We start from the raw sequence: 23,538 nt of genomic DNA, 5'->3' as shown, positions 1-23,538 counted from the left end.
GCCAACACCTTGCTTGGCATATAGAAGTCCACGCATTTTAAAATGCAGATGAACAAATAAGAAGTCACTATTAAGGGAATATATTTTTTTCATTACAAGAACTCAGCTCTAAACCAAAAACAATGAAGAATCAAAATACACACCAGGAAGATTTTTTTGTAACCTTTATTCATTCAGAATGCATTTTTGAGTCAATCTACAACCAAAAGAAAATGCTAAATTCTTACGTAGTGTTAACAGGCTGAATGATATAATAGTGCCCCTATGTGTGCAAGCAAGAAGTCGGTCTCTATTCCTTTCATAAAATCTCTTGGTAAACATGTATGTGTTTTTTCCATCAAAAATGCATTAACAACATCATGCTTATGTAGCTAGTCAGCACAATAGACAAATAATAATTTCTACTGAACTACTGAAGTCTTGCGATAGAGTGCTCACAACTCCAAGCAACGTCCATTGATCTTTTCAATGGCATTCATTATGTGACAGGCTCACCAGTTACATTAAAATAAGTCTACTAATTTTAAAAGCTAAAATTACTCAAAAAGTCCTGTATTGTAAATAACACCTAGAATATTGCGTTTGGCTAAGATGACTAGATGACATAAATCTTTTCTACAGTCCTTTCCGCAGATGTAGGAAAACAAATGCTATAAGAGAGTGAAATAAAGCTCTTATATTTTTGCCTAAAAGTCTATTTATGTATTTTGCTTAATATTTAAATGATCAAAAATCAATATTAAATAACTGCACAAAACCTAAAATAAAATGGCCACATTACATCATACTACATTATATAGACAGATTAGAAGCAGCTAATTAGAAGCCTTTCTAAAAATTCAAAGTTTCTGACATCATTTTCCACCATTCCATCAACTCTTCCTTCTCCTCTTCTTTCCTTTCTGAAAATGACTCCAGTTCAAAATCAACCTAAGGGAGAAAAATCAAGAACTTATTTTTATCAAATTGCTTTTAAAAATAGACATAAAAATGAACAGTTTCATTGCTTAAATAACAATCTCAACTCAGTCACCCAAATTAAAGTAGATCCTCAAAAAATCTCTTATAATAAACAAGAGATATTCTCGGGGAGAAAAATCGAAAGTCATTATGTTTGAAATGTGTTTTGCTCAAATCACTTTAAGGCAGGTATAGTTCAAGAAAACCTCCTGCCCCAGTCTCTTTCCCTCATAAAAAGGTGTCACTTGGAGTTAATATTCTGCCTTTATCTATTGAATGAGCTTTCCCTGCCAGCTTGGACTTTCTCTTACTAGATGGAGACATATGGGAGAATACAGTTCTATGTGCTGTTGTCCCCAGCCATCAAGTTCTGCCTTCCAAAGTCTTGAGTTTGTTGAAGAACTGAATGAAAACACGTATCTCCAAACCACTGCCCTTGTCATGTGGGAGCTTCGTCAGGTCTAGGCGGCCTCCTGCACAGAGCCTATTCAAAATCCGCAGCACTCAGCCCCAACCCTCAGGCCCCGCTCCGCATGAAACCAAGAGTTCTGAATGTGGCCACCTGCACCCCTGGTTGTTCTAGAATGTGATTACATATCCCGGAACCAAGACAGCCAGAAAAGTTAAGGATCAAAATGGTTGAACCTTTACGGACTGTTCCTGGGGCTATTTTTTTTTTTACTTTTTGAAAATTTGCCTCCTTATTTTAATGTATACACAACCTAACTCACACGCACACACAGCCAAAACCAAAGCATAAGTTAAAAACTCGATATATTTTGTTTGCCGAAAACAAACTTTAATACTCCAAACTTTGGGTGCACAAATAAAACACAATACATTTATTTCAGGTAAGCCTTTGAATTGGAAATACTGTGGTCTCATCACCATCTCCTTTCTAGCAAAATTAATGGTATCTGCTTGAATAAAATATACGTTTCAGTAGTACTTAGCATAGGGGCCGTGCTCATGGTGTATGCTTAACAAATGTTTAGTTAAAGCCCCAAATCGTCTAGTTGGCATCATTTTTTTTTAAATATTTGGTGAGTAAAGCATTGTGCTATGTGCCAGAAATAAAGACAGAAAGGAACAAAATTCCATGTAGATTGAAATTCAGGTTAGCAAATAAAATTGTAATTTTTCATGTATCTTTAAGAAACTGAGAAATGGTAACACCGGTGGTAAATCATTCAATGAGATTTGGGGCAGATCATCTAGTATTGTTAGGCTTCAGTGTTCTCATCTATTAAATGGGGCTAATACTCCCCACCTCATAGGTTTATTATGAAGATTAAATGTAAGTCACTCGAATATGCCTGACAATGGGTGGTACTTAGTTTTTACTAGGTTCGCTATTATTGCCATGCTAAGTTCTTACGTTTACTCACCCCAACAGCAGGGCTATAAGGAACTGCTACCTTCTTCGTTATTGCCAGATAGCCAGGAGCTGAGGCCGTAAGTTTATAGTTTCCAGGTACGAGCAATCTCCAGTAATCACCATCTTTCGCTGTAGGAAAACAAAATATCAAATCACAAGGCACACATGTGGATCGCATAGTTATGCCATCTAAGAAATACCTACCATTGCTTGGTTAGACTCCGATCCCTATTTTTAAAATAAATATACAGGGAATTTGAAGAAGTTCTCTTGAAAAGGGAAAGACGCTCTCCCAATATGCTCGTTTCTTACAGCTGCTTTACAGACATTACTGTTATCTAGCAGACATCTAAGAGCATGGCTCTTCTGATTGCACCAGGAGAAATACAGGTAAAAAGACGTCTACAGTGGGGCCGACACTATGGTGCAGTAGGTTAAGCATCAGGCTGCAGTGCCAGCATCCCATGTGGGCACCAGTTCTAGTCCTGGCTGCTCCACTTCTGATCCAGCTCTGCTGTGGTCTGGGAAAGCAGTGGAGGATGGCCCAAGTGCTTGGGCCCTGCACTCACGAAGGAGACCAGGAAGAAGCTCCTATCTTCGGATCAGCCTAGCTGGTGAATCAGCAGATGGAAGACCTGACCTCTCCCTCTCTCTATCTCTCGCCCTCTATAACTCTGCCTCTCAAATAAATAAATCTAAAAAAAAAAAAAAAAAAAAAAAAAAGATATCTATCAAGTCCTGAGTGGGGAGGTCAGAGCACCTGGCAGCACGTTTTGATTCATGCTAGGTGAAGACCTGATGGTGCAAGTCCAGGTCGGGGGTTTGCAGAGTGCAGCCCAAGGGCGGCATCCCCACAACTCCCGAGGATCTAGTTAGAAATTCCGATTCCTAAAGATTTCAGAGCAGGTGGATCTCCTGAGTTCTTCCAATCTCCTGTTTTCCTACATCAAGGCTTCTCAAACTTAGGTGGATATCAGCCTCCTGGAAAACCTGACAAAATGCACAATCCGTTGCACTGGCTCTGGGTGGGCCCGAGATGGGGGCCTTCTGCCTCTGCAGGGTGGTGCTGAGGCTGTGGTAGGAGCTGCACTCTCTGCAGGAGGTCCTCCAGGACAAGCCACACTTCCTCCTTCTCCTGAGTTGGGCCACACATCCTCCTCACCCGCTCTCTCAGGGCATACTTCCCATCTTATCTCACGGTGAAACAGATCGAACCAGGGCAGGTGAAGCCCCCATCACCACATCGTCCCGTCTGTCTCCAGACCCCCACATCTCCTTTCAGACAGTGCCTCCTGTATCTTGTTGATAACCAAAGTTCTGGAAAGATCTGTCCGCATTCTCTGTTACTGATGATTCTCCTCCTACTCTCTCCTGGACTTTCTCCAATCAGGTTCTGCTTATGCACTCCACAGGAAACAGATCTTGTCACAGCTACCCACACCGGTACAGGGGAACTGGGCAGGGTGTCAAGAAGAGTTGAGCCAGAATATTTTCGCATAGGCATTGTAACTCCTCTCCCTTACCTGTCAATCCAGTATGCTCACTTTCCCATGATGCTCCAGTGTCTCATCTGAGACCAGGAAGGAGGAGATGCCATGATGGGCACATGGAAGTTAAGCTCCAGGTGGAGGAGGTATGGAACTCCCAGGAAGCCTCATACACACTAAACTCCACCTCGCTTGTATATTCTATTAGGGCACTTCACCGTAAAACAGATACATGTGGAGACACCCTTCTTTTGCCCTTGGCCATGTTCATGGGTTGCCCTCTGGCCTCCTTCCCATCTCTCCTCATAGGCAACCCTCTGGCCCACTCCTGATGGGCATTTCTCCATGTAGGGTCCCCCACACTCTGGCATGAATGTATATTCACCGTCTCCCTTAAATAAATCTCTCACATGTGTACCATGTTTATGTCTCTGCTTTGAATTCCTATCTCTAGGCAAGCAAGAACCTGGAATAAAATGCATGGTACTTGTGCCCCTAATGACGTGGCTAACTCCAGCGATGCATTCACGAGGCTGCTCTTGCTGGCATTCCTTATCACCCCCTCCTTCCTGAAACACCCCCAGGCTTCCAGGACAACGCATATTGTTTTCCTTCTGCTTTGGAGGCCATTGTTTGTTCTCCCTTCCTTATCACCTTGACTTTGAAAAGCTGGAGAGGCCGGCACTGTGGCACAGCAGGTTAACACCCTGGCCTTAAGCTCCAGCACCCCATATGGGTGCCGGTTGGAGACCCGGCTGCTCCACTTCCAATCCAGCTCTCTACTATGGCCTGGGAAAGCAGTAGAAGATGGCCCAAGTCCTTGGGCCCCTGCACCCACGTGGGAGACCTGGAAGAAGCTCCAGGCTCCTGACTTCGGATCAGCGCAGCTCCGGCCATTGTGGCCAATTGGGGAGTGAACCATCGGACGGAAGACCTCTCTCTCTCCTCTCTCTGGGTAACTCTGTCAAATAAATAAATAAATCTTAAAAAAAAAAAAAAAAAAAAAAAAAAACAGGAAAAGCTGGAGTATCCAAGAGTCCAGTCCTCAGATTTCATTCCCTTTGATTCCCTAGGTCAGAGTTTCCTAAACTTTTCATATGATGGAATGAAGAGAAAGTAATATTTGTATGGCAGCCAATGGTTCACAGACAGAAGAGGTGTCCTGGAGCCAGAGGGTCCCAAGCCGGAGTTCTAGCCCTGCTAAGAGGTAAGAGGACCATATCTTGGCCCAGATTCTGGAGGCATGCTGCCCTCAGTGGGGTGTTGATAAATACTGCTGGGCATGTGAGTAAATGGCATTTAAGAGGACAGATGTTATAGATTTAAAACAAATCCAAGCAGTGAATGTGAAGATTAAGAAACAGTGATATATACACCAGTTTGGGAAATTAAGGTTAATTATGCGTTAGACCTAGAAAAATTATAAAAACCTTATGACTTAAAAAAAAATGTTGCAATGATCCCAGCAGATGACAGTTAACCTAAAATGAACTTGACAGGAGTTTAATAGCAGGAGTGCAGAGAAGTGCCAGGAAAATAGAACATTTTTCCCAAACTGGGAAACTGGAAGTGGGGCTTTAAACCAAGAAATAAATAACATCCCACTTGAATCCTACAGCCTCCAGTTTCACCTTGAATAACTCTGCATTTATGATACGGAGTAAGTGAAGAAATAAATGCAAATTCCAGACACACTCTATGCCAGCAGTTACCTTCTACCCTACCCTTCTAGACCCCTTCACAGCTCATTGCAGAGACTAGGAAAGACACTAGTATGCTAACTCCAGCCAGCTTTGTTTCCCTTTGCTTTCCTGGGCAGCTCTGGGGAGACACAGCTGAAGAAAGGGCGCCACCTGCTGCACCCTGACTTCCAGGCACAGCAGCCACCCTGCGTTTCACTGTGCCTGACCTGCTCCCACAAATGCAATGGGCCTAGGTCAAAAGTAAGGGAGAGACAGTGGAAAGAGACAAGGAGGCCAGGAGTGTAAGATTATAATTACGATAATGAGAAGTAGGCTTTTTTGTACCTTGGGCTCCAGGTCAGAGCAGACACTCACCAGATGTAACATCGTGATCTATTCCTTCCACGGAGATGGTTGCATTGGCAATCGGGTTACCTTGAAGGTCTCGGACAAATCCTTTAACTCCTCGGTGTATCTATCAAAGTCAAGAACAAACAAAACATTCCTGTAGTAAGTGGCCTTCCAAATGTTCCATGCCAAGCATTCCTTATTTTCTAGCGAAATACTGTCGATCCTGAGTGTTAAAGAATCAAAGCATGAGAAACATGCCAGGGGATTCCAATGCAATCCCATCAAGGTGGCATGTACCAATGCCATCTCACTAGTCAGTTACAGGGGACTCAGATGATGATTGATGTCATATGTAAGAGTGTCAATTGTTAAATCAACAACAGGAGTCACTGTGCACCTGCTCCCCATGGAGGATCTCTGTCCTTAATGGGTTGTACTATGCGAATTAACAGTAAAACTACTACTCAAATGGTACTTTATACTTTGTGTATCTGTGTGGGTGCAGTCTGTTGAAATCTTTACTTAGTATATACTAAGTTGATCTTCTATATATAAATAGAATTGAAAGTGAATCTTGGCCGGTGCCGCGGCTCACTAGGCTAATCCTCCACCTGCAGCACCAGCACCCCAGGTTCTAGTCCCGGTTGGGGCACCAGATTCTGTCCTGGTTGCTCCTCTTCCAGGCCAGCTCTCTGCTGTGGCCCGGGAAGGCAGTGGAGGATGGCCCAAGTGCTTGGGCCCTGCACCTGCATGGGAGACCAGGAGGAAGCACCTGGCTCTTGCAGGTGGGAGGGAGGTTACGGGGGGAAGCTGCTATAATCCAAAAGTTGTACTTTGGAAACTTATATTTATTAAATAAAAGTGGCAAAAAAATCAAAGCATGACCAAAAGGAAATGACAAGTAGCTTCCTGAAAATTTGTATCTTGTTCTGAGTTAAAGAAAGACCTTAAAGACCTTGAAGTACTTTCTGGATTAGAATAAATAAAGTTTTTCATATTTGTAAAGTCACAGGACTTACTACAGTGTACAAATCAACACCCTGGTAAGTAGGTAAGTATCAGGGGCCGCTGGCTAAGTTGCTGCCTGTGGCACCGGCATCCCGTGTTGGAGTGCTATTCTAGGTCCACGCTGTTCTGCTTCAGACCTGGCTGCCTGTTAGTGCTCTGGAAAGGCAGCACAGGGTGGCCCAAGTGCCTGGGCCTCTGCCAGTCATAGGGAGTTCAGGCTCCCAGCTTCAGCCTTGCCCAGGCCTGGCAGCTGCAGCCATTCCTCTCACTCTCGCTCTCTCTTTCTCTCCCTCTCTCTCTCTCGCTGTCACTCTCCCCAATGCTCTTCCTTTAAAATAAATGAATAAATCTTTTTTGAAAGCATCTCCCCTCTACTATGCCAATTGTGGGCAGCATTTTTCTCTCTTTTATCCTTTCAATTTTATTTTTTCTTTATTCTTTTTTCTGATATGCCAACTTTTCTGTTTAAACGATTCCACTGCAGTAATAAATACCAACAGAAGGGTTATGGGCTGTCAGAACCCCACATGAATTCAGGTTGGAAAACACTATCACTGCATGGCTTTTGCGAAGGAAATCACAGAAGTTCTAGTTTCACTCACAACTTAGAGAGGCTGTTCATGACCCCTGCCCCTCTAATCATCTCTACCCAGATTCTAGGGCGTTTCCATTTCAACCAGAGTTTAAAAAGCATCCAGGAGATTCTCCATTGTTGCTGGGACTATTTGTATCAGTAGCTTCTAACCTCTTATGTGCTTAGGTATCACCCAAAGAGTTTTTGAGGGGCCAGTGCTGTGGCATAGCCGGTAAAGCCGCAGCCTGTGGTACCAGTATCCCATATGGGTGCTGGTTTGAGTCCTGGCTGCTCCACTTCCAGTCCAGCTCCCTGCTCATGCACCTGGGAAAGCAGTGGAAGATGGCCCAAGTCCCTGGGTCCCTGCCACCCACATGGGAGACCTGGACGAAGCTCCTGGCTTTGGATTGGCCCAGCTCCAGCTGTTGCAGACATTTGGGGAGTAAACCAGTGAATAGAGTATCTGCCTCTCTCTCTCTCTCTCTCTCGCTTGCACTCTCTCTCTCTCTCTGTAATTCCGCCTTTCAAATAAATAAACATTAAAAAAGAAGAGTTTTTGAAAGAGTGTGACTCCACATGAGACAAGAAATTCATTTTTAAGGACTCAGATGATTCTGATACAGGTATCCATGAACCAGTCCTGCAAGATCCCTTGAGAATCTTCGTAATAGACCTTTCCAAAGCTGTTGAGTGGGAGACACTGCTCCTCAGCACACCGTTTACCTAATTAGCTTCACAGGTCTCAGTTCCTGCAAACATTCCTTTAAAACCCTGCAAGAGATTCCTTCCCAACCAACCAGAGTTAGCGCCACTAATCACCTACTTTCCATGAAGTGCAAACTGGTCCCGGCCTAGATTTTAGGCCCAGGTGTTCAATCAGTAGTCACCACCACTGTCAAGAACACCGCATCAAGGCAGAGCTCCTGGCGGTCTTCCCTGATCTTTCATCAGCCTCGGATTCCCTAAACGGAGTGTTTATGGTGTCAGCTGTGTGAGCCTGTTCATTACAAAAGACCACTGTATCTGCTGCTACACAGCTCGCACCCCTAACACCAGCACCGTGTCAGGGCAGGTCATGGGGATCACAGAGCAAACCCCTGTCCAAGTGACTTCCAACAGAGTACATAACTTCATCCCTCTTTTCAGCTGATTTCTTTTCTTTTTTTTTTTTTTTTTTTTTTTTTTTTTTTTTTTTTGACAGTCAGAGTTAGAGAGTGAGAGAGACAGAGAAAGGTCTTCCTTCCTTCCTTCGGTTGGTTCACCCCCCAAATGGCCACTACGGCTGGCGCACTGTGCGGATCTGAAGCCGGGTGCTTCCTCCTGGTCTCTCATGCGGGTGCAGGGCCCAAGTACTTGGGCCATCCTCCACTGCACTCCCGGGCCACAGCAGAGAGCTAGCCTGGAAGAGGGGCAACCGGGACAGAATCCGGCACCCTGACCAGGACTAGAACCCGGGGTGCTGGCGCCGCAAGGCGGATGATTAGCCTAGTGAGCCGCGGCGCCAGCCTCAGTTAACCTTGATCTTAGAAAATCCACCTAAACACAGCTGTCTTCAAAGAAGACCTATAGGGTTCCCACCAAACCTGATCTTGGGTTTGGAACATGGCTACTTATCCTTAACTTTTGTGGTTCAAACATATTTTTATGCTAATTTGCAACAGGAATCCCCTGACTGAAAAAATCCTGTGGAATGGGGCCAGCGCCATGGCATAGTAGGTTAATCCTCCACCTGCGGCGCCGGCAACCCATTTGGGCGCCGGTTCTAGTCCCAGCTGCTCCTCTTCCAATCCAGCTCTCTGCTGTGGCCTGGGAAAGCAGCAGAAGATGGTCCAAGTCCTTGGGCCCCTGCACCCACGTGGGAGACCAGGAAGAAGCAACTGGCTCCTGGCTTCGAATCAGCAAAGCTCCAGTCATTGCGGCCATTTGGAGACTGAACGAATGGATGGAAGACCTCTCCCTCTGTTTCTCCCTCTCACTGTCTGTAACTCTACCTCTCAAATAAATAAATAAAAGCTTTAAAAAAAATCCTGTGGAATGGGCATTCTGTAATCGGGTCCATTCCAGTGGCTCTAGTCCATGATAGTCCTTGTTAGTAGGGCTGTACAGATGTTTGACATGTGTAGAAGAGTTGCTAAGCTGACTTTGATTTTTGGAAAATGAATTGGTTTCATATATATATACATGTGTTTATACAAACACATGTATATATGTAAGTGACTAAATATTAACAGCCTTTGTTCGTATCAGATTAGCTAATAAATGTGTGTTTCTACTGTCATGGATGTTGACATCACTCTACTGGACTTTAGGTGTAAATGACCACATTCAGAACGGAATTCAAATACTGTCTAGGCACTCAGGCAAGGAATGGCGTCTACGTCCTTCCACTGCCCATGCCCAATACCAATGTCACAGCCTATACAGGGAGTGAGGCAGCAAGGGGCTGTCCCGGTCTTAGGCAGTGAAGTGCTGGCAGAGGATGAGAACCTCTGCAATTCTACACGGATCTCACCAGAAGGGCTGCATCAGTGACTCTCTGGTGACTGTCCCAGCTATGTCATAAGAGGCATAGAGCACAGTGATTCTGGATTCAAATTCCAACTGAAGGACCTCCCTGTGTGACCTCCCTGTGTAGCTGATTCTTCATCTTTAATTCACACACTGAGGAAGGTGATGGTGGTGGTGGTAGTGGTGGTGGAGGTGGTGGTAGTGGTAGTACTGATGTAACTTCCCTCACAGGGTTGTCATGAGGATGAAGTGCCACTATTGTTACATGCCAGTCATTTAGGATAATGACCGGGAAACAGTAAGTGCCCAGCCAGTGTAAGCTGCCATGATCGTGATTACCCATGATGCAGCTGAGCTAGGCTGAGACAAGCGAGGGATGCAGGACATACAGTCAAGGACAAACTCACTCGCAGTCCTGCTGCTACACTTGCATGAGCTCAAGAGTGAAGTGCACCCTGTGGGCCTCACTTTCCCTACTCAGCCCCTGGCCTCCTGGGGTGCCACACACTGAAGGGGCTCAGGGAAGGTGAGAGTCCGGGATTGCTCGTTTCGAATAATATGGATGAAAACAAGGTTCTACCTCACTTCTCCACAACTTTCCAGTGCAGACATTCTCAGTGAATAGTCATGAAGCACAAAAGCTATGACAAGTGAAAGCCTAACTAACCCATGGCCAGCACCTGTCTTCCAAATAAGACAGCCTCATTCTGGGGCAGATGGATGCCTCGGGCTGAACACCTCTTGGGAGACTGTGGCACACCAGTGTAAATGCTCCTGAATCTCCCATTGCATGCTGGGGACTGCATTTACCTGCTCAAGGTAGCTGATGAGGGAGTTCTTATTATCCTTCCAGTAGCTCTTCAGGGTCTCCTCGGGTGGGAACTTCTCACAGCTGAGCTCCACTGTGATCTCGAAACAGTTGCTGCTGAGGTAATTGAAGTCCTGCATCCCTGCCAAAGCACCAAATGGAAAATCAAATACTCTCATGGTGATTAAAACTCTACACAGAGGCCGGCGCCGCGGCTCACTAGGCTAATCCTCCGCCTGGCGGCGCCGGCACACCAGGTTCTAGTCCCGGTCGGGGCGCCGGATTCTGTCCCGGTTGCCCCTCTTCCAGGCCAGCTCTCTGCTGTGGCCAGGGAGTGCAGTGGAGGATGGCCCAGGTGCTTGGGCCCTGCACCCCATGGGAGACCAGGAAAAGCACCTGCTCCTGGCTCCTGCCATCGGATCAGCGCGGTGCGCCGGCCGCAGCGCACCGGCCGCGGCGGCCATTGGAGGGTGAACCAACGGCAAAGGAAGACCTTTCTCTCTGTCTCTCTCTCACTGTCCACTCTGCCTGTCAAAAAAAAAAAAAAAAAAAAAAAAAAAAAAAAAAAAAAAAAAAAAAAAAAACTCTACACAGGCCACTCTGCCACCTTGAGGGCCAAGCAAAAGATACACCAACTGGTGCATTTGAGGAAGTTTGTAGGAAACTTCCTACCATCAGTGATTGAAAAACACACTTAGAAAAGACAGTCACTACCCTTAAAGCACCAACTCTCCTAGGTTCTTAAGCGATCATTTAGCTTAATGCATTGCTGAGGTAGGGTGCTAAGGCAGGTGTTACCCACATTCCCTGCTTCTGGAATGGGCTTCAAGAAAGACAACAAGGTAAAAGATTCAAGCTCATTTGGACAACCGCATCCCATATTGGAGTTTCTGGATTCAAATCCTGGCACTGCTTCTCGTTACAGCTTCCTGATAATATGCACCCTACGAGGCAGTAGGTGATGGCTCTAGTTGGGTCCCTGCCACTCACATGGAGGATATGAATTGAGTTCCTGGCTCCTGGCTGCAGCAACCACCCAACCCTGGCCATTGCAGGCTTTGGGGGAATAAACCAGCAGATGGGAGCTCTGTTGTCTGTATCTCTCTCAGTCTCTCAAATGAGAAAAAAATTCATGGAAAACAGGTATTATGAAAAAGTATGCCTTAGTTACCAAAAAATTTGCACAAAATAGACAGGAAATTTATTGGTAGAACTGTAAATTCAATGTACTCTATAACAATGGAGGAGGATGAATGGCTGACTCTCAGTGGTAACTGTCAATAAGCAACCACCACATAAACAAAGATCAGAATGGAAACTCACCGCCAGGCACACTATACCAGGCACCACCGTTGGTTGTGCCTTCTACAAAGCTGCTGTCATCATCATTCTTGCGACAGGGTGGCCGGTTGGGGTCAGACATGACTGGGTTGAAAGAGGAGTACGCCCGAGCCACGCTTTGGAAAATGGCATCATCTGGGCAGGAGCTGTATTCATGAGCACTTCCTGCAAAAATAATTCTCAAGATGAAAGGACTCGACACTGATCAAAATACCCTGCTTGTTTTTCCAAGGAGCGATTCCGTGTTGAGTTTTTACTGGTACTTTTTTTCCAGCTATGTCACCAGGGGAAGTGGGGTAAAGGGTGAAGTACTAAACTATTACCCATTGTGCTTAGGTTCTGTAACTTCCGCTCCTAGCACTGCCATGGAGAAGTTGGATAGAATGCATATGCCACTTACTAACTGGAGCTTCACAAGAAAAGCTGGTAAGGCCACAAATTTTGCAATCATAGTTTTTTTATATGCATTTCCCATGAACTCTTACTCAGGTAAGGATAACAGAGACAATCCTGCTGATTAAATGTTATTTAAAAATGCACCTGCACAAACCTCACTGACTCTATGAACCACTCTCACACAAGCTATTCAGTATTCTACTTTAATTTCGTTTTAAATCTCCTATGTACATTGAAGAAATACATCATATCAATTTTATGCTTTGAATTCTTACTTATGTACTATAAAATATGAGGGGACTTCAAAAGGTTCACAGAAAACTGTATTATGTGAAAACTATGCATGGATTTCCAAATTTCTAATACACTTATCTTTCAATTGCACGTTTTGGAGTTTTTTGAGGTTTTTGGAGCTCCCCTTGTATTTCTAGCCTACAAATTTCCCAGCTCCTGACAAGTCACAAAATTCCTAAGTTTATTTAACAATTTTGTTTCACTAACCTTTCTTCAACTCCCAAAGCTTCCCGAAATCTAAAAGCATCATAGCATGTTTACAAAGCGCTAACTCTTTCAAGGTCCCCAGGAGTGGATACGATGCAGGAAACTTCCTGGAGCAAGAAAAATTAAGCTGAAATAACTAGCTAAAGTTTGCGCTACCTGAGGTGCAACTGAAACTCATGGAGGAGACCAAGCGACACTTCCCCTTCCTGGCATCCCCAGAAAAAGCGCACACCAAGATGCACAGAGTCACGGCGCCCTGCCCAGGCACCAGGAGGCTGTCTCTGTGTGGAAGTCCTTGGCGCACAAGCCTATGTAACTTCTGTAATCGCTCCCTTTTACCAGTGACCAGGAGCGACCCAACTTTGACTTCTGTCTTCTTTTCAGAAGTATTCTATCGGCATCATGTTTGGGGGCGGGGGGCGGGAATCTAGCCTAGCCATTGGAACACTGGCTGCCCCATCAGAATGCCCGAGTTCAACCCTGGCTCTGGCTCCAGCTTCCTGCCAATGCAGACACTGGAGGCAGCAGTGCTGCACTGATCTCTCAAGTTATTGGGTTCCTGCTACCCACGTGGGAGACTGAACTTGCACACCTGGCTCCTGGCTCTGCCCCAGCCACTCACTCAGTCCCGCCTGTTGCAAGCATTTGGAACTGATCCAGTGAACAGGAAGGTTCTCTCTCACTCACTCACTCACTCTTCCCCTCCGCCACTTTGCCTCTCCTCTCCTTCTTCCTCTCCCTCTCAAGTTAAACAAATACACCTTTGAAGAAAATCCTGTTTCTATTCACCTAAGCTTTGAAAAAACATTACAGTCTTTTTATGTCCAACAGATGTGCCACTGCTAAATGAAATTATTAGAGGATGTTCCTGTTAAACAATACGTATGTCTATCACTTAATGACTGGTTATCTAACAGAGTATCACACAAGTCATCCTATATACCCTCACTGAGCATAGTCATTGCAAACCATGAACCAGTTGGACAGGCAAGAATACCTACCACTCCTGGTCTCATCGTAGGGATAATTGGCCACAAGGTCTCCTCCATGGAGATTGGCAGAGAGCACAAAAGGAATGTCCATAATCCAGTGAATGACAGCCTTGGTCTCAGGAGCAAGCTATATGAAAGATTGGAGAGGAAAAGGACTATGAATTGGAGTCATTGGTACGCTCTCATGACAGCAAAGACATAGGAAAGGTCAAGAAAAAAAACTGGAACCTGGTCCTATTTCAACCACTTTGCGGTTGTTTTCATTGGAAAAAAGTTTCCTGTAAGAGCAGCAGCCCGCATATCTATCTTTCTCAGATGTGTAATAAAAATATTTCAATAGCACTTAAATTTCTTTACAAGTCCTGTCCGTTTTTCTCTCTTTGGTAAATTGAAAACAAACCTGCAAATCACTTACAAATGTCGGGACAGCTTTAGCTGATCTGTCATAGCTCATGCATCTCGGCTCGTAATAGTTAAGAATAAGATAAGGAGAGAAGATAACAGTTGGGCTGCAGAACAGAGTTCCTCATCTAAGGTTCTTCAAACACGTGGTAGATTTTTGTTTCCAACTTTTGGCTTACTGTTTTTCCAGTTTTCTTCTACTACTTCAAACACTGTCCCTATAAAAGAATATTAGTCTGGGTCTATTTTAGAGGTAACTATAAAATCTCAGTTTACTTTGGAATGATCATCTTAAATTTACAAACAAAAGCACACGTTTCAGGAATTCATGTTGAGTTTTTTGAATGATTCACATCCCCTCATATCTTGGAAGCAAAACAAAGGAGAAAAATTTATACCAAAAAATTAATCTGGAGCCAAAAACTTGATACTTTTATATGATGAGCTTTTAATAGCAGTAGGGGAGATTCTAAAACTCCAAGTATTTCTGTGGTAAAAAGAAAAAAGCTGTCCCTGGAGATGTGATCTGTACTGTTCTTTGGGACAGCAATTCTAAAGGCATCCATATGGGTTGGTGGTCAGGGTGAGATCATGTATTTGTGTATCCCAGTTTGGCTTATGAACAGCTCTCATATATGCTATTTTATTGCACTTCGTAACACCTCACTGGATAACAAAGACAGGGAGCTCCACTTCCCAGGGGAGAATCTGATGCTGGGGGGTGTGAAATCCCATGCACAAGTCCACACAGGTGAGGATTCCAATCCAAAGCAGGAGCCAGAAGACACACATTACTCTTAGTATGTCAGCGTCACTGCAGAAAACGCTCCTATTCTTCACATGTGCTACTCAGAACTGTGGAAAAGGGTGATTTAGGATATTGTTAAGGGGTAGCAAAACATGGCTAACTGGAAGAATAAGTTGTAATGTTCTACAACATGGCAGGGTGACTATAGCTTACAACAACTTATTGCATGTTGTATAAAGAACTAGAAAAAGGAGTCCAGAGGCTCTCAATGCAAAGAAATGGTAAATGTTTAAGGAAAGAGAAACAGTAGATACCCTGATTTGATCACCCCACAATGTGTTTGCTGTATTATCATACCATACTCCAAAAATTCGTAAACTTATTGTATGTTGGTTACAAAAAGATTAGGGTATTATTTTTGCTATTTGTCTGGTTGGTGGATTTTCCCCTCACTATTAACAAATGCTCACTGCACAAACTGTAGAGGAGACAGATAGTCACAAACAAGAAAATTAAAATTACTCATAACTTTGCTACCTAAAGAACTTTTTGAGAACTCCCACATTTAAGTGGCCCACCGAGAAGACACCAAGACACCCCTAAGATCAAGCCCCTGTGGAACCTAAAACCAGCTGTGGCCTATCTTTACAGCCTGCACTTGGGGGCAGGCATTTGCTGCGGTGGCCAAGGTATCACTTGAGTGGCCCTCATCCCACATCAGAGTGCCTGGCTTTAAGTCCTGGCTCTGCTCTCATTTCTAGCTTCCTGCTAATGTGCACCTTGGGAGGCAGTAGGTGAGGGCTCAAGGACTTGGCTCCCTGCCAGCCATGTAGGAGACTAAGATTAAGTTGCCAGCCCGGCCCCAGCTACTGAGGGCATTTGAGGAGGAGTATCTATGTGCGTCTGTCTCTGTCTCTCAAATAAAAATAAATACTTAATTAACTTTAAACTTCCATTTAAAGACTGTAAATGCAGCCCAAATTTTAGGCTGTATCATTAGATGACTTTGGCTCCCAAAATAAGTTGAAACTCTAGGAGTGGTATTAAAAATGTATAGAAAATACATACCATAAAAAGGTTATGCATGGATTTCAAAAGTTTTACACCAAATTAAACATATCTGTTAACTCTGCTTTTCTATAAACTTTAAAATTTTTTTGTTTCTTTATTTCAGAGACAGAGAGAGAGAAACCTCCTACCCTCCAGTTCACTCCCCAAATGCCTACAACAACTGAGGCCGGGGCTGGGCCAGAGCTGGAGCCTGGAGCTGGGAATACAGTCTGAGTCTCTCACATGGGTGGCAAGGACCCAATCGCCTGCGCCATCACTGCCACCTTCCAGCATGCTAGCAGGAAGCTGGAGCCAGCAGCAGGAGCCAGAACTCAAACTCGGGCACTTCAACGTGGGACCCAGGCACGGTGCTAGGCCAAACAGCCGCTCCCCGATTTTTCCATGGACTGTTTGAAGTTCCTCATTTGATTTAGGTTTCTTCACAACGGTAACCATTAAAGGTAAGTATAAACTCAACAAATTATGGGATGCATTTTCATCCACTGAGCCTGGATGACAGGGGAGGCAGCTGGACCGACAGTTGAAGAGCGGCTGAGAAATATGACCCAGCAGGAAGAAGAGCAAGAGGAAGCTCTATGCAGAGAGGCTCAGAGGGGCCAGGAGAGTGTTGGCCTCGCGGCCCGTCTCAGGGGGGCCCCGGAGCACCAGGGGCTCGTGGAGAATGTCAACTCCTTCCACCACCAAGGCCACAGCACACACCCCAGACTCCATGGAGCCGTATCAGCTGGAATCTGCATCTCTAACACAGGAAGGCTGGCCCAGCAAACAGCAGAGCTAACCTTGCGATTCCAAAGCATTCCTAGGTGATAGGCACAGACAGAGGTATCAGGGGCGAAGGGAAGGGAGTGGGAGGGGATATATAGTGACGCTTATGAAATCCCTGCCAACTGTCTCTTCCCTGCTGGGTCTTAACACTCCCGCATTCTTACTGACAAACTGGGGAAACGGAGACAAGGCACAAGACATGCACAATACCATCCCCCAATTATAAACAGCTTTACTGAAGAATCAGTATACAGTAAACACATTTGCTTTATGTTTCAGGAAGGGGATTGAACTTTGATTTCCATGTATTTTTCTTTAATTTGCATTTATCTAGAAAATGTAGTGGCACTGAGTTTTGGGTTTTTTTTTCTTTTCAATAAAAGTTGTTTATTTTTTTATATTTGACAGGTAGAGTTATAGACAGTGAGAGAGAGAGAGAGAGAAAGGTCTTCCCTTCATTGGTTCATTCCCCAAATGGCAGCCACGGCCGGCGCTGCACCGATCCAAAACCAGGAGCCAGGTGCTTCCTCCTGGTCTCCCATGTGGGTGCAGGGCCCAAGCACTTGGGCCATCCTCCACTGCACTCCCGGGCCATAGCAGAGAGCTGGACTGGAAGAGGAGCAACCAAGACTAGAACCAGCACCCATATAGGATGCCGGCGCCGCAAGCAGAGGATTAACCAAGTGAGCCACCGCGCCGGCCCCTCAATAAAAGTTCTTATTTAAAAGAATACCATCGGCATAGGCATTGCGGTACAATCAGGTTAAGCCACCACTTAGGAAGCCGGCATCCCGTATTGGAGGGCCTGGATTGAGTTCTGCCCCCCACTCCCGCCCTGTTTCCAATGCAGTTTCCTGCTAACATGTCTGTGAGGCAGCAGGTGATAAGCCAAGTACTTGGGTCCCTGCCACACATAGGGGGAACCTGGATAGAGTTCTAGGCTCTTGGCTTCAACTTGGCTCAGCTCTGGCTATTGCAGGCATTTGGGGAGTAAACCAGCAAATGGAAATCTGTCTCTCTCTTTTTCTTTCTCTCTCTCTTTCTTCATCTGTCATTCTGCCTTTCAAATAAATATTTTTAAAAAATAATAATACCAATAAGCATGCATCATTTAAGCAAATATTGCCCAAGCTAGAAATACAAAATTATCTAGAGATTACACAAATATTATCCCGGTTAAAGCTGGGATGGAGAAGGTGGTGCAGGCTGGAAATAATGTCACTTGCACAAAGTTGCCAATCACACATCTGGTCAACATGAGTTCAGTTCACAATTCTTCCATGACAGGTGCCAGAAATTATTTTCCTTGTTTCTCAGATGTAACAAAGGCAGGTTCAACAAAGACAAAGATGGGAAAGTCTGAGGCTAGCGTTTTGTTTCTGCTGAAGTCATACTAACAGGTCTGTACCCTCTTTGCTGGCCATCACCTGTCCAGCTCTCCCTCTCCCTGGAAAAGGTACTTTGGGGGGGCGGGGCTGAGAAGCAGCGAGTGTGTCTGTGACTCCCAGGCAGGGAAGCTCTGGTCACTCACTTAGAAGGTCTGGCCAGAGCCTAGCCCTTGGCAGACCAGCCTGCGCCTGTAGGCTGAGCCCAGGTTTCTGGGAGGAATCCTAAACACAGGCAGGAGAATGTCGAGAATTTAGGTCAACAATCTGGGACCCTCTGCCTGAGGACCCTCTCCCCAGTGTCCCAGCCTGGATTGTTCATGACTGCATTTTCACATCCTACATTTTTCAGATTTGCTTGTGGGACTGGATTGCACCTGCACTCATAGCAGGCCCTGGGAACAAGGGGGTGAGATGCAGACTCATGGAGAAAGGCAGCCACATAAACAAATCCTGGTGAGAGGAGGAATGCTCCCGCGACAGTGAGCACCGCCCTGGAGAACACAAAGCAAGCTTCTCAGGACGCATCCTCGAGAGCAGAGGGACATTGCCCGGGGGGGACCTGGGAGCAAAGGCAAGGGATCCCAGGCCTGGGGACAGTTCAGAGCCAGGCACTGAACTGTCAGAAAACAAGATCCCGGGAACAAGGAGAGGGTGTGGTTGTACCAAGCATCCAAGCCAGATTACGGGGTGAGCCAGCTGGCAGCTTCCAGGGGCCAAGGGACTTGTGAATGACCCTGAAGCTATAACAGGTGGGGAAATGGCTCTTTCCCCCTCCCACTTAGAGCAAGAATTGCCTGCGGCAACCAAGCAGGAACTGAGAGCTGCCTCCTGCGCTTCTTCCTTGTGGGCTCAGCTTCTCTGCAGCACTGAAAAAATGTTGGTTTGAAGACACCAGTGCTGAGTGAGTATGTGTCCATCTAGTCCTGAGTACCTCCCTAACAGGAAGCGCTGAGAAATTACACGGAGATGATAAGAGTTCTGGCTCCCGACCTCACGCCCTACACCTGTTAACTCTTTCAGTCTCTATGAGCATCTGATGAGATGGACACTGCTGCCGTCTCCACATCCCTGATGAAGACACTGAAGCACAGAGATGTCAAGTAATCTTTCAAAGTTCACACAGCAAATCTCAGAGCTAGAACTTGAGTCAGGGTCTCCGAGTTTCACCGTCACACTGTTCTCCCATATTGGCTTTTCACTCTGTCAGCATTCTTCACTTTATGGACCACTGGCAAGGTCTGAAGCAAAAGAGTGACTGGGGGTGGGGGAGGTGGAGAGGTTCACTATGGAGGACTCTGGGAAGACTCAATAGAATGGAGAGAGGCTAGACACAAAGAGTGGGAGTCTCACCCAGCAGAGCAGACCGTGGGGACCTGAATTAAAGCCGTGGGATGTCTTTGCAAAGGAAAGGAGACTGCCGAGGTGGGAGCTGTGGGAACTCACTGCTGGTGAGGGCGGGGAGCAGAAAAATCAAAGGTTTTCATGATCAGGATAATGGAAGAATAGTGACTCTAAGAGAAAATAGTTGTTTCCAGAGAAGCTAAGCTTGCGGCCCTGGGTTCCACTGGGCAAAGGGACCCAGCGAGCAGGTGAAACTGAGAATGGAGCTCCACCAAAGGTCTGGAGCTAGAGCGATGGAGCCGGGAGACCTTGAAGAGAACTCACAGGGACACAGATCCAGGGCCGTGGTGACTGAGATGCCCATTCTGGGTTCCTCCCGTCTGTCCCCACCCCTGAACCCAATTCCAGAGAGCAGGACTCACGTCCAGCACCAGCCCGCCGGCCATGACTTTCATGTCAGAGTTAACTACTCCACACGTGACAGTCTTCGCCCTTTTCTGAGACCTGCAGTGAATGCCTGCAGGTACTACCAAGCCCTTTCTATAAGATGCTTTTGGCTAGACATCCATCCCTCTGATAAAGTTTAATTTGTAAGTCAGACACAGTCACAGATTAACAATAACTCACAAGAAAATAGAGCTATAATGATATACTGTAATAAAATAGCCAACGTCACTATTCTCACACATCGGGGTCCCAATCCCGGAAACTGTTCAAGAATGACTTGAACAAAACCCCGTGACAACATGACAGCTGATCTCTTTAACAGAGACACCACTGAATGGTGGGGTGGCAGATACAGTGTGGATGCTCCAGGGACGACTCACAGCCAGGGAGGATGGAGTGGGACAGCCCGAGGTTCCATCACGCTACTCTGAACAGCTCGCAATGTAAAGCTTAGTGAACTGTTTATTTCTGGAATTGCCCATTTAATCGTTTTGGACTGAGATGGGTGGTGGGTAACTGAAACCACGGCAGGTGACAGGGCAGACACCCGCCGCACGCCTGCATCCTTCAGGAAGAACAAACACGTGAGGGCCCATCGCCTTAGCTTAGAGGACACAGCCCGGAAAACGACGACGACACGTATGGTCGACCTTTGTGTTCTGATCCACAATCTTCTTCAGGTTTTTCAGCAGATGGTTATTGGGGCCGCCTTCTTTCTCATTGACGTACACGATCCTATCCAAGTCTGGGAAGTTCCGGTTCAAATCTATTCCCTGGGCGTTGCTTCGACCCACAAACCAATCCTTGAGCTCACCAGGCTAAAAAAAAAAAAAAAAAATTCACAAAGATGCTCAGTTATTCGGCATTGTGTAACTATAAGGTCTCTATTCATGGTTTTTAAAATAAGTTTAAAATAAGGATTAAGTATTCATTTCAATGATATCCTCCCATAATGCAATTTTCACTATTTTACTTACAAAAGAATGAAGGTATCGATTTAAGGTACTTGTTTGGATATTGTGAAAATATTTTGATGAATCATATTTTAAGTGTTAATAAGTATTTAAGAGGTATGTGTCATTCAATTTCAAAAATTCAGTATATATTAATTAATAATAGCATACATTCTGTATTTAGATTTAACTAAAATATTCATTGCCTCTAAATCATAGCAAACTATTTTTAAATATTTAAAAGAATCATTAAATAAGAGTAGAAGCTTAAAATAAGTCCAACATGAATAATTCATGTTTTAATAACACATCTCCTTCCAGTAGTCCTCAAGAAGAAAAACAAGCTCTAGAACAAAAGTTCTAGAGTCTTGCGATTTGAGGAATTTCTGTCCAATTTAAATGCTTCCTTTCACTGTGCTACAACCTAGAAACTTAATGAATTTCCAAGATACTCGGTTTAATGTTATAATGTGAATTTTGTTTTATGATCAAATTACTTCAAATCTATGATGGATTTTTAAGTCATGTACTCCTATATACCTTAGACTGTGAGAAATAAAAATCTGTAAGACACCAAACAACCATGATAATCTTTTATTCATCTGTCTTATAAGATCAAGATCACATTAAGACATCAAATAACTTAATTTTCTTACTAGATTTTTTCTCCTATAACTTTGGAAAGCATATCAATATTATACTCATATACAGAAATTCACTTTGTGAGTAGATATCAAACTACTGGGTCCCTGGATTTTCTTAATTGCAGCTACACACAAAAATATTTACTTTAAAAAATAAAAATTAAAAGCTTTACTTGTGTTCCCATACAATAGGAAAATTATTTCAAACTGAAGAAAACTGCAAATATTATATCCCCAATCCTGTCCAATCAAAATGAGAATACACTCTATAGCTTCTCTTAAATACCATTCATTTCTAGCTATCTAACAGCCAAAGTCTATCACATTATTTTTAGTTTATTGGCGAGTTAATTTTTGTTTTATTTGTGTTTTTTTTTTTTAAGATTTGTATTTATTTATTTGACAGGTAGAATTACAGACGGTGAGAGAGAGAGAGAAAGGTCTTCCTTCCATTGGTTCACCCCCAAAATGGCCACAACAGATGGAGCTGCGCCGATCTGAAGCCAGGAGCCTGGAGTTTCTTCCCAGTCTCCTACGTGGGTGCAGGGGCCCAAGCACTGGGGCCATCCTCCACTGCCTTCCCAGGCCACAGCAGAGAGCTGGACTGGAAGAGGAGCAACCGGGACTAGAACTGGTGTCCAAACGGGATGCCAGCGCTGCAGGCGAAAGATTAATCTAGTGTGCAACGGTGCTGGCCTCTGTTTTATTTGTTTTTTTAAATATTTTTCATGATTAACCAAAGATTAGACAGCTATTAAAACACTGGTCTGGCCAGAAGCTCTTCCTCTTTGGTTTCGGTAGAGGGCGCTGTGTCCCTGACTCATCCAGACCGAGCCGAGGGATTCCCCTTCAATACAGAGCAGTATTTTTCATACTGGCAAATTTTTAGAAGGAAATTTATCTAGTCACAAACGAGGATGAATTAATCAGAATTATTTAACAACACAAGCAAAACATTATTAAAAAATTAACTGATTAACAAAACTTCTCATTCAGTCTCTGCTGAAGAAGAAATTCTTTAACCCCTCACGTTCTGGCTTATTTTCTTACCAGCCAGCTGAGTTCTGTACCACTTTTACTCTCCAGTGAGCCTTGTGGAAACTCCAGATGACAGCATTACTTACAGATGTGTACATACGTACAAGCACATGGATCACGAGGAAGGCCAGCCCCACCTGACCAGCCGGGCACCCACCTGGGATGCTGCCTTCTCAAAGCCGTCGGGGTTCAGCGAAGGCATGATGTGGATTCGGGTGTTGTGGATCAGGTTGACGACTGTCTCATTCCCCTTCTGGTATTCGTTGCATAAGTACTGGGCCAGGAAAATGAGCAGTTCCCTTCCAACAGCCTCATTACCGTGCATATTCCCAATGTACTTAAATTCAGGCTCACCTGGCAAGATCAAAAATAGAAAATAGAAAGACGTTTTCCATAATACCAAAGAGAAAGCAAATAGCACACACTGGTGACGATCTCTTCTCCCTACTGCCGGACGACACATAGCCACAGCTTCCTTTCCTCCCTGAGGCGATGCCTGAGACATCTACCTTACACATTAAAACTCTAGAAACATCCTTTCTCTCCTAGCCCTCTCTCCTCAGCTTCCCACCTGCTAGGGACTGAACTGTGTCCACCGACATTCATAGGTTGAAGGCCTAGCGCCCAGTGTGACTGTAATTTGGAGATAAGGCATTTACAGAGGTAATTTAGGTTAACTGAGGTTATAAAGGTGAGGTCATAATCCAACATGACTGATGTCTTTAGAAGAAGAGACAAAAGATAACTCTATTCTC

At 44.8% G+C, this 23,538-nt stretch overlaps 1 protein-coding gene across 1 annotated transcript; it reads right to left on the bottom strand.

The window, feature by feature from the left end:
• Positions 1–290: 290 nt before the first annotated feature.
• Positions 291–23,136, bottom strand: LOC100343872 (carboxypeptidase E). Its single transcript, XM_070048204.1, has 8 exons — positions 22,941–23,136; positions 20,799–20,966; positions 13,996–14,113; positions 12,080–12,262; positions 10,759–10,898; positions 5,883–5,982; positions 2,349–2,467; positions 291–930 (listed from the first exon to the last, which is right to left on the bottom strand). The coding sequence occupies exons 1-8, from the start codon at positions 23,106–23,108 to the stop codon at positions 832–834; spliced, it is 1,095 nt and encodes a 364-aa protein (XP_069904305.1). The 5' UTR covers positions 23,109–23,136; the 3' UTR covers positions 291–831.
• Between the last annotated feature and the right edge of the window lie 402 nt (positions 23,137–23,538).

This window comes from Oryctolagus cuniculus, chromosome 8, assembly GCF_964237555.1.
Source record: "Oryctolagus cuniculus chromosome 8, mOryCun1.1, whole genome shotgun sequence".
In the NCBI taxonomy this organism is placed as follows: domain Eukaryota; kingdom Metazoa; phylum Chordata; class Mammalia; order Lagomorpha; family Leporidae; genus Oryctolagus; species Oryctolagus cuniculus.
Note: the sequence above shows the minus strand (reverse complement) of the source record. Positions and strands in the feature narration are given on the sequence as shown.

Coding starts and splice junctions, on each gene's coding strand:
- LOC100343872 (XM_070048204.1), bottom strand. CDS start 23,108: ATGCACGGTAATGAGGCTGTTGGAAGGGAACTGCTCATTTTCCTGGCC. Junction 2,468..5,882: donor AGATCACGATGTTACATCTG/GTGAGTGTCTGC, acceptor GTTTTCCTACAG/CGAAAGATGGTGATTACTGG. Junction 931..2,348: donor CTTATAGCCCTGCTGTTGGG/GTGAGTAAACGT, acceptor TTTCTCCCTTAG/GTTGATTTTGAACTGGAGTC.